An 11,872-nucleotide genomic window follows, 5' to 3' on the forward strand; every position below is an offset into this window, starting at 1 on the left:
CACATATCCATCCTGGGGACATAACAAATGGACAGGTATCCGTGTGCTTCTGAGCGACAAGGCTGAAAGTCTGGACAATCTGTGATGGAAAACTGTTAGTCTTCTGTGTTGCTATTGTCCAAGTCTCAAACTGGAATTAGATACTGCTGTGACAGCTCCAAAAGACAGACACGTAGCTGGTGCTGCGGCCACTCAGCTCTCTCCGCACAGCATTTCCAGAGTTTTCCCTGTGTCCTGGGCAGACAAAATATCTCATACCACCGCTGCAGCACAGACAAAGTGTTTCAATGCAACTAAGATGCAGGAGATGTGGGATGCAAAAAAACTCACCGAACAGTAACTAGGTTATCAGCTCGCTCTGTAGCAAAAGGCTATATACAAGCAGATCCAGAGGACAGTTTATGACCCCTAAGAAGAGTTTTTAAGAGGGATATGATTATTTATCTTCTGAAAGGGTCTATTTCTTCCCTCTATTACCCTCTGGACAACAAGATTAGGTCAAGTCACATAATATTTAAATGGCTTAACTTCAGAAAGAATAATCCTACTTGTTTTATAGACATGTTCATAGAATCATAGAATGGTTTAGGTTGGAAGGAACCTTAAAGATCATCTAGTTTAACCCCCTGCCACGAGCAGGGACACCTTCCACTAGACCAGGTTGCTCAAAGCCCCGTCCAACCTGGCCTTGAACACTGCCAGGGATGGGGCAGCCACAGCTGCTCTGGGCAACCTGTTCCAGTGCCTCACCGCCCTCATAGTGAAGTATTTCTTCCTTATATCTAACCAGTTTGAAGCCATTGCCCCTTGTCCTATCACTACATGCCGTTGTAAAAAGTCCCTCTCCAGCTTTCTTGTAGGCCACCTTCAGGTACCGAAAGGCCGCAATAAGGTCTCCCCGGAGCCTTTTCTTCTCCAGGCTGAAGAATACCAGCTCTCTCAACCCATCTACATAGGAGAGGTGCTCCAGCCCTCAGATCATCTTTGTGGCCCTCCTCTGGACTTGTTCCAACAGGTCCATGCCCCTCTTATGCTGGGGGCCCCACAGCTGGACGCAGGACTCCAGGTGAGGTCTCACAAGAGCAAAATAGAGGGGTAGATGACCTCCCTCGACCTGCTGGCCACCCTTCTTTTGATGCAGCCCAGTATACAGTTGGTTTTCTGGGCTGCAAGCGCACATTACCTGGTGATGTTCAGCTTCTATCAACAAACACCCCCAAGTCCTCCTCCTCAGGGTTGCTCTCAATCCATTCTCCATCCAGCCTGTATTTGTGCTTGGGATTGCCCCAGGCCCAGGCAGGACCTTGCACTTGGCCTTGTTGAACTTCGTGAGGTTCACATGGGCCCACCTCTCAAGCCTGTCAAGGTCCCTCTGGATGACATCTCTTCCCGGGATGAGTTGTATACACTCAGTAAGCCAGATGTTTCCAGATCCACAGCACAGCTGTGCCCAGGAGATGCATTCTTTATGATTCTTTAGTCTTCTTCCCAAAACACTGTTGCTGTCTCCTCAGCTATAATGCTGGATTGTGTCACTTCTTTCTCTAGATATTGTCCCTTGTATGATTTTACTAATTCACTTGTGAGAAAGGATTATGACTCTGTCTGAAAGGTTAAAAAAAATTCACCTCCTTATATGTCTAAAGAAAATCCTACAAACAAAACTTCCACCATCTTTAACTCACCTGGAAACATCAGTATCAGTCTATGCATTTAGATACTCTTGGCGTATGTGTGGCTCTGCCATCTGGCGGCAAAGCACAGTAATAGCATGTCAGAGGGGTAGAAAATTCTCGTATTGGATTTGTTTCTTTGAAAATTATGATCCCACACAAGTGAAACTGTTTAGAAAGTTTCCATTTTTCAACATTTATTTTTAATATTACCAGTTATATGTATATCCATAATGTGAAAAGCTTATATTTTTTAGATACTTGACTTTATGGTATTTATTTTTAACTGCTGCTAGTCATTGATAATATATTATCTTGTGTTACGTTGCGTTGAACACTATACCTTTGCATCGTGTATCAATGGGTGACAGCAAGACGTAAGACACACCCTGTTCAAACAGCTGAGCATGATTCTAGCTATAAGCTTCAACGACAAGCTGTCCCAAGTTATTCCAAATATGGATAAGCACTTTGATTTATCTCACCCAAATCTGCATGAGAAGAGACTCCACCTGATCTTATCAGTCTAAGCTTCCTTCATGGTAAAGAAACAAAAAGCACTTCTTGGACACTGTTCGTCTTTCCTTAGAATAGACATGTTCATAGCCTAGGATCCACAGATCTTCGTTGCTAACTAAAAAGAAGATCAGAGGAGCAACACAAGTGAAGCTGTTTAATTCTGAGATCACATACCTTACATCACAGACAGCTGAAGCGTAGAAATCAGAATCTCACACCTTGCCCTTCAAATTGGGGGATCCAAGGGACTGAATGTAAACATAACCCCATTACTCTCTCATGTATCCTGAAATATTGATTGTGTCAGGTATAGCCACGCTACCCTGTCGGGCTAAGGTAAGAAAGGTCTTTGATACATAATACCTACTAAGATAAATAAAAAGACTAATTGTTGCTTTCGGTGGCGGGGAATTCAGCAGTTACGCTGGTTAGTATGAAACTTGTGCTCTTCAGGTCTTAGAACTCAGTGGTGAAAGACCTGTTTCCCATTTCAGGTTCTTTAGGACGGATGGCCAATCGCTCTGTCATAGCTACTGTCCCGTTCTGCTAGAACAGCGGATTTCAACACAGGCAGAGTTGCTTGTTTGCCGAATTGGGAAATAACCCCGGCGTGCGTTTCAGCAGTTCTTGTACGACCCAAGCAGAAGCTGCTGTGTAACCGCTTGTAAAGTCTCTCTGGTAAGGACTGGGTTACTTGCCAGATTTCCCTGTAGACCTTTGATCTCCTGATGTCCGTACATCCACATAAAAGGTCCATTGTTAACCTGATGCAAGCCTTTTTGGAGCTGCTTTTTATTTTTACAGTGCTGGGAGTTACCAAAACTGGAACAAGACTATTCTGGGATTCCTAGACTGTAATATTCTAGTTCCACATTGTCCTGAAATGATGTTCTGCTAAACTTCAGCCCAATTTTAAATATAAACTGACTTTATTATTTCGGATCATTCAGAAAATGCCTGTAAGGAGCAGTCCAAAACCCAAGAAGCCATCTAAAAACTAAGAGGCCTAAAGCCAGCCGCTGTGGACAGCAGGTTTTTTTCCACACACCTAATGGTTTCAAAGCTGAATTAGAGGAAATTTTTTTCTTTCACCAACAGTGTGGAAGCAGGAGTCACTCAGGCTCCAGAACTCCTTTCAAACCAGATTTTTGCGGTAACCGTAGGTAATATCTTAAGAAGGGATCTGAAATGTTTTTGAACAGGTTGTAATCACTTGCCATGGCAGAGAAATGGCTGTGGTGATGGGAAGAGACCATCCATTTTTACGAGAAACAAAGGAACATCATGGAAAAAAACACAGAAAAGCAAAGACAAGACAACAGGGGGTAAGAGATGCTGACAAAGATCACAGTTGTTTGGATCCTTCTGGTTTGTAGTTCAGGGAAACCAATTATCTATGCCTTAAAAATTTCTCCATCTTTCTTAATAAACACTAACAATGTTAGCGCAATTTTTATTGTGTAATGGTGGTTTATTCTTTCCAAGCAATGTTCAGAGGCTGCTCAACGCTTCCCACGCATGCAGATCCAGTGCTCAAATGGTTGTTATTTAGACTCTACTATATTCTGCAGCATAAGTCCTTTTCCCTTAGAATTACATCCCAAACATCTGAGCTCTGCCCAAGCAAAACTTCTACTTCACTCACTGCATCACAAGGCTCACTGTATAACGCTGTCACTCTGCCCTCAGGAGTCTGGTCCTCCTGACTTCTCTTTGAGGGTGCAGAGAAGGATGTTCTGATTGTCATCAGAAACTGCAATTATAATTGCAAAGCTATGTGAATAGTAAAAACCTCAAAAAGGTCTCATCTGTCCTGCAGCAGTGAAACATCCATAGGTGGACTAAGGGGACCTAAAGCCCACAAACCAGATAAGATCGCCAACGAAATCTACGCCTCTGAAGAAACCAAGGTCAGGTAAATGCCTTAACTGGAACTAAACATCCTTTGGATTTCAGATATTGCCCTACATGTTCCCATGCCCCCATCTGCCACCAGTCTGCAGGAAAGTAACTCCAGGTTTGCTGCAAACCTAGCTTGAATCAGAAGACTCTGCAGCGCTGCCACAATTTCCACATGGATGCCTTCACCTCGTTATTCCTCAGGGTATAGACGAGGGGGTTCATCACTGGGGACAAGACAGTGGAGATCACACAGATGTGCTTGTCAAAGGAGAAGGTAGAAAAGGGCCGGAAGTAGATGAAGATGCAGGGTAGGAAGAAGAAGGTGACGACCATCACATGTGAGGCACAGGTAGAGAGCGCCTTCCAGCGCCCCTCGGTGAAGCGGACCCTGATTGTGACCAGGATGTAGGTGTAGGATGTGACCAGCACCAGGAAGCAAACCAGGGATATTAAGCCGCTGTTGGAAGCCATAAGCCACTCAGTGACATAGATGTCTGTGCAGGCAAGGCGAATGACAAGAGGCATGTCACAGAAGTAGTTGTCGATTGTGTTAGGGCCACAGAAGGGCAGCTGGACTGTGAGCAGCGTCTGGACAATGGAGTGGAGGAAGCCCCCTGCCCAGCAGGCAGACACCAGGACCCAGCACACCTGCCGGCTCATGATGGCTGTGTAGTGCAGGGGCTTGCAGATGGCAGTGTAGCGATCGTATGCCATCACAGTCAGGAGGAACATCTCTGATGCCCCAGTAAAGTGCAGAAAAAACAGCTGGGCTATGCAGTCTTCAAACGCAATGGTCTTCCTCTGGGAGAGCAGGTCCACCAGCATCCTGGGAGAGGTGACAGAGGTGCAGCAGATATCTATGAAGGACAAATTGCAGAGGAGAAGGTACATGGGTGAGGACAGCTTGGGGTCAGTCCAGACTGCCACAATGATGAGAAGGTTCCCCAGCAGAACCATGGCATAGGCTGGGAAGAAGAAGGTGAAGAAGAGGACTTGCAGCTCCCTTGTATCGGAAAGCCCCAATAGGATGAATTCAGTCACCTGGGAGAAGTTTCCCAGTGCCATCACTTCAGCTCAGGCTCCCAAAGCACAGGTGTGGGGGTGAAGTCATGGGCTGACCAGGAAGAGGAGGGGATGTGCTACAGCTCCAAGGTTCATGGATGATGAGAGCAGGATGCATCTACTGCTGTTCTGCCTGCTACAGAAAGCACAGCATCACATCATAAATCATGGCGAGCACTGTCCGCTTCTCTTCTCCTGCCTTCCCACTCTCTTTTCAGGTTTCTGGCCCCTCCACGCCGAGCCTCACCCCTGAACTCACTCCAACCACTATTTCTCCGCATTGTAATTGGTGTGACAAAGTGTGTGCTCCCATTCTGTCAGGGAGGAATCACATCCTACTCTCAGAGGACAAGAGCCACAAATGCTGGGAAAATGCCACACCGTCCTTTTACCTGCTGGGAGTTTAAAGTGCCACGGTGGAAAGCGAACGCTTGCCATGCTCAAGCATCATGTCTATGATATATGGCTCAACCATGAGCTGTTCCATGTTCTACCCCTAAATGCATTCCTCTAAATTGAAAAAAGGGCTCTCCAGTTAGCTTGTCCACTCTGAAACTAGAAATACATGCACAGAAACCAGGTCTGGGAGGTCCTCACTGGCATTCCTCTCCATCAAGCTAGCAGCTGTTCAGTAGCTTGAGTGGTCCCTTGGGCCTGCTGTTAACAGAACATACTCCCCTGAAGAAATTGTTTTCTAACATAGCAGAAGCTGTAAAACTCCACACAGTTTTGCTACTTCTTTGTCGCTCAGAGTACTTTTCAAGTTCTTCAGTAAACAATACACTCACTATCTTGCAGAGGTTAAAATGGGACCAGCAGACAAATGCTCATCTTCATTTACAGCGACACCAGGAAATTCTTCAGCTGCTCATTTCTGCCTAGGAGTTTATAAGTCAGCAAGCAGGAGATTACTACTAAGAAAGCAGTGTCTGTTTTTCCTATATACCTCTTGCCTTTTGCTAATACCTGAGCACTTTCCTCAGGTCCCGCTCTGTTCTCTACCACTTTCGGGCAGTTGTCAAAGACTGTTTTTCTTTCCCATCAAACAGGTTTGCTTCATGTATATCTCAGAGTATATGTCTGCAAATCACAGCACTTGTTCAGAAATGATCCCACTTTTTCTTCTCTGCCTCTCCCAAGGGCTCGGTACCTTCCAGAGCTAGCAGAGCTGCAGAGAGGATGAACTGTCTGTAGCAGTCCCTGACATTGTACTAGACAGAGACCTGCAGAACAGGCATCACAGTTTGAGCATAACATCTCTGGCTGCCTGTACAGTCAATGAAGTGGAATAAACACCTTAAAGGCATGACACGGTTCATCTTGTTTAGATCATTAGGCTCCAGTGACATGACTCACACCATAGAAGGTAGTACATCTATCCTTGAGTATAAGTGGAGAGCAAATACCTGCCCGATGCTAGATGTCTACGATGCAATCAACATTAAAGGAAGCTGAATGAAAAGGATCCAAATGACCAAAACACCACAGTAGTATTTCAATTTTTCTGTATATTTTTCAACAGATTACCAAGCGTTTCTCTCTGCCTTTCACATAAACAAACACAACCACATACATGTGCTTTAATATGCCATGGCTGATACGAAGAACATAAGCAAAGGAGAGGAAAAAATGGTTACTACTGTACCCAGTTACTAAATGTTGATACAACATGAACTTTCAAGTCTGAGCTCCACAGCATTTGTTGTCTGAAAACATTTTAAATCATTCACTCCAAATCTGTTTCAAGTTATTCATCCGACAGGTCGGGGCGTTGTTCCACTCTTCTTCCTCGTGCTTGTAATCACCATATCCTTGCTTTTGTTTAAGTTTCTTGTTGCATAGAAATTCATTTCGGGAGGTTTTCAAGCTATTTTTCATTTCCTGACAGGTTACAGGCAAATTTTACTGTGAAGGGGTCAATGTCCCGTTTTCCATCTATCATTTAGACAGAAAGATCCGATGAGGCAACACCTCCGAGGCTTTCTGAACTGACCTCTGTATTTCCCACATCTTCCTTCTCCCTGAAGTCATCCCATCCCAGCACAACATATAAATACTCCTGTAACATACCGGATACTAAACATAGGCAAATGATAGTTTTCTACTAGTGGAGTAGGACCCATGAGAACTGTGTCATTATCAAACTCCAAGCGGCTACCCGAGGGCCTTATTAAACAGTTTTGATGGCTGGGTCCCTTGGTGTGCTGTTGCACACCAATTTGCTCAATGACCTTCTGTGCTTGGAGTCCTGAAGGCTGATAAAGAGAGGATAAGACACCATGTACTTCTAAGCACTCAGGAGCCCTTTGTACAAAAAAAATAAATTCTCCAGTAATAAAAACATAAACGTAGGGTTGTACTGCCAATCCCCACATTGAGACAGTGTCAGGCACCAGGAAATGTTGCTTGACATCAAAGAAGCTGCAGAGCTAGGGCCGGTAGCACTGGTGGGAAACTACAGTCACCCAAGGATAGACTGGATCAATGCCTCATCAGGAGGAGATATAAAGATAAACTAATATAAATAATTTCCCAAGACAAAGGAAGGTCCGGGCAAACCAAACATATCAGCAGTGATAGGCCACTGAGAACTCTGGCTCAAGTTCAAATCAGCTTGAACTGATTGTTATGCCCATGATGTTCTGTCTTCACCTCAACCCACATGCTTTTTTATCTCATTTTCTCCCCCTGTCCTGTTGACGAGGGTGAGTGAGAGAAAGGCTGGGTGAGCGTCCAGCAGCTAGCCACGGTAAAACAAATGCCTAGCGTGAACTTTAAAAATTGGAAACTAGTCTCTGAAAGCATGCAATCTAGAGAAAGAAGAATGAGGTTACTGGTTTTTATGGCCATTTCTGCTACATCTTCAGGAGGTGAAGGTAGAAGCCTCTTCCAGTGAGGAAGAACCTGGAAATCTAGAAAGGAAATCTTGGTGACTACATACCTGGTTTTACGCCCTAACCACAGGGAAAATAAACCTTCCTCTTCTGTCAGTCATTGCTACCTCTTTCTCTTCCTATTATGTCTGGAAATATGGATAAATTATAAAAATTCTTTGTGAGTAGTAATGTTTTACTTCTATTTTTACTACCATCACAAAATAACAAGGACATTTTGCTGTATTTCCTCTCCCCGTGTCACCAGTTACATTGAGGCAAGTGAGGGAGTTGTCAGCTATTTTAAGGACATTCTGTTCCTCTGCTTGCCTTCCCAAAATATTAGTGCCAATAGAAGCTTTTAGAAAATTCATGGCTTGACTGCAGTCAGCCAATTTGCAGTAGAAAAGCACTGCCCAGAGTCATGGGATTCCAGGGGCATTTCTACATTTCCGCACTGGAAATGGCTGAGGAAAATGCCAACCAAACAATAAGATTCGTATTAAGAAGATGAGGAATGTTTTCCATGCTCAACTAGGAACTTGGTTGTGTTTCAGTATCGAGAAATATTTAATTCTCATATTTCTGCTGAGATACCTATCCCTTAGATAACACTAGTGTAATAGCTCCAGAGTACTGGCCAAAACATGAAATTTTATCCAGTGTCCGAATAAAACTATGAAAACTATCCAGATAATTCCACTGGGCTGTGGATCAGTCAGTGTCTATATGGCATTTAACTGCTTGGATTGCTGCCCTCATAGATTTTAAAGGTCATGTATGACATAAACTCAGGGTCTCGGAAAGGTGTTAGACAGCAGGGATCCTTTAAATGACATTGATCCAAGCAAGAAGAGCCATAATTTTAGGTTTACAGTACAAGAGGTGGTTTCAGACCTGGGCATTAATTTGCATATCTTACATTTATTGTTACTGGACAGCTTAGATTATGGGTGTTTGAGGAACCAGGGGCAGGAGGGAGAACAAAGCAGAAGTAGATAGCACATTCACCAGAAAGTGCCAAATGCATAAAAATGGGAACATTCAGACTCACCACTGAGGGAAGGTTTTTAGCTGTTAGCCCGGTGAGCTTTTGAATCATCGTACTGACATTGAGCTGTAATAATATAAATTATTATTACTGGAAACTGCATTGTCAGGGGAAGGAGAGAAGATTTCCCTCCTGTTATCAGCATCAGCAAATGACCAAACTTGCACCTAGTACCAGCTTTTTAATAGCTAATTCATGGATTCAGCATATGACAATGTAGTATTCATAACAAGGCATTTACCGTAAGCAGAAAGGGGACAACAGTGGAATGATTGCTTCCAGCAGCAGGCAACAATCAATTTTGCAAACACCTTGGGCCACTATTTCCTGGCTGAATGGGGTACAGAGCAGCTGCAGGCTGTCTGACCGAAAGTTCACACTCTAGCTAATAGGATGCGCTGCCTGGAAAACATTTTTAATACTTATATATTGCTCTTTATTTATTTGCTGGTATTTCAGTACAATCTGCCATCTCTCCCTGTCATGCAGAGACCTAATATAACCTCCTGCTTCCCTCATGGTCCTATTTACCACTAAATGAGTCCCACCTGCCCAAAGGCTGCTGACTTTCCTCAGCAGCTTGCTCAGTTGTAGACACCTCATGTTAGCACATCAAAATATGTTAGATAAAAGCTGCCAATGCTGTGCCCTACTGACTACTTCTGATAACTTCCTTTTCCCCTACATGCCTAGAGATGACCTCCAGAATGAACCGTTCCATCACTTTCCGGGGATGGAGGTGAGGCTGACCCTATAGTTTCCCAGGTCCTCCTTCTTGCCCTTTTGAAGACTGGAGTGACTTTGGCTTCCCTCCAGCCCTTGGGCACATCTCCTGTCCTCCACGACCTTTCAAAGATGATGGAGAGTAGCTTAGGAACAGCAACTGCCAGCTCCCTCAGCACTAATGGGTGCATCCCATCCGGGCCCATGGATTTGTGAGGATCCAGTTTGCCTAGGTGATCTCTGACCCAATCCTCCTCAACCAAGGGTAAGTCCTCCTTTCTCCAGATTTTCTCTCTCACCTCTGGGGGCTGGGATGCCTGAGGTCAGCCTTAGCAGTGAAGACTGAAGCAAAGAAGGCATTCAGTAACTCTGCCTTCTCTGCATCCTGCATCACCAGGGCACCCACCTCATTCAGCAGCGGGCCTACACTTTCCCCAGTTTTTCTTTTACTGCTGATGTATTTGAAGAAGCCCTTCTTGTTATCCCTGACATCTCTTGACAGGTTTAGTTCCAAGAGGGCCTTTGCCTTCCTTGTCACATCTCTGCATACCCTGACAACATTCCTATATTCCTCCCAAGTGGCCAGTCCCTTTTTCCACATACTGTAAACATCCTTCTTCCATTTGAGTTTTTCTAGAAGCTCTTTGCTTACGCATGCAGGTCTCCTGGCTCCTTTGCTTGACTTCTTCCTCCTAGGGATGCACAGATACTGAGCTTGGAGGAAGCAGTACCCGAATATTGACCAACACTCTTGAACTCCACTACCTTCTAGAGCCCTAACCCATGGGATTCCTCCAAGTAGGTCTTTGAAGAGGCCAAAGTTAGCTCTCCTGGGTTGTAATCCTCCTTGTTACCCTGCTTCTACCACACAGGACCCTGAACTCCACCATCTTGTGGTCACTGCAGCCAAGGCAAACCCCAACCGTCACATCCCCAACCAGACCTTCTCTGTTTTTTAGTATAAGCCCCAGCAGCGCATCTTGCCTCGTTGGCTTCTCCACCACCTGTGTCAAAAAGTTATCCCTGATGCTCTTCAGGAACCTCCTGGATTGCACGCACCTTGCCGTGTTGCTTTGCCAGCAAATATCAGGGTGGTTGAAGTCCCCCATGAGAACCAGGGCCTGCGATTGCGAGGCTACTTCCAGCTGTCTGTAGAAGGCCTCATTGCCTCCCTTTTCCTGATCAGGTGGCCTGTAGCAAACACCCACAACAGTGTCACCCATATTTACCTGCCCCTTGATTTTTACCCATCAGTTCTCGACTTGTTCTTCTACCACCCCTAGGTAGGGCTTGATACATTCCAGTTGCTCCCTCACATAAAAAGCAACTCCCCCACCTCACCTTGCTGCCTGTGTTTCCTAAGAAGTATGTAGCCGTCCATGACAGCACTCCATTCATGCGAGCTACCCCACCGTGTCTCTGTGATTACAGACAGATCGTGGCCCGGCGGCTGCACACAGATCTCTAGTTCCTCCTGTTTATTCCCCACGCTGTGTGCGTTGGTGTACAGGCATTTCAAAGAGGCAACTGAGCACTCAGGTTTCCCTGGAGGGGTGCACGAGGATCGGCTGTAGCCATACCCACCCTTGAAGATTGCAACAGAACTACTCCGTATTATCTCTCTGACTGTGATAGACCTGAATAAGTTCAGTCCCAGAAAGAGCTGGCCATTGTTTTCTTGGGCCACCTTTCTTACAGTACACGAATGAACTAATCTGGAGATAATATGCATTAATGGTGCATTAGCAGGGGTTCGTATACCTCACCCAGGTCCTGAACTTAGTGTGGAACACCTCATAAATACACCTATAGTGACACTGCAGTAATGAATGCGCCGCTGGTGACCCTCCTTTACTCACAAATACCCATCAATTCACCTTTGCAGCATTCACATGCAGTGCACAACTATCACTAGTGTTCAATTTCTATATGAAGATAGAAGCGGCAAACGTGTAATAACCTTGTCTGTGACACCAGCAAGCCCTTTGGGGTCTGAATTCTATTTGACCATCACAGGACACTCAGTTCTTTCTCCTGAGGTCTCTGCCCCTCCTCCTGCCTTCCCCCTA

The 11,872-nt window shown here is 45.1% G+C and overlaps 1 protein-coding gene across 1 annotated transcript; it reads right to left on the minus strand.

Annotated features, from left to right (window-relative positions):
* Window positions 1-4,232: 4,232 nt before the first annotated feature.
* Window positions 4,233-5,174, minus strand: LOC142057140 (olfactory receptor 4E2-like). Its single transcript, XM_075092608.1, has one exon. It carries the CDS (start codon window positions 5,157-5,159, stop codon window positions 4,233-4,235), a length of 927 nt encoding a protein of 308 aa, XP_074948709.1. The 5' UTR covers window positions 5,160-5,174.
* Between the last annotated feature and the right edge of the window lie 6,698 nt (window positions 5,175-11,872).

This window comes from Phalacrocorax aristotelis, chromosome 5 (assembly GCF_949628215.1).
Source record: "Phalacrocorax aristotelis chromosome 5, bGulAri2.1, whole genome shotgun sequence".
Classification (NCBI taxonomy): Eukaryota; Metazoa; Chordata; class Aves; order Suliformes; family Phalacrocoracidae; genus Phalacrocorax; species Phalacrocorax aristotelis.

Excerpts from the sequence above, each read along its gene's own strand:
- LOC142057140 (XM_075092608.1), bottom strand. The coding sequence starts at position 5,159 with ATGGCACTGGGAAACTTCTCCCAGGTGACTGAATTCATCCTATTGGGG.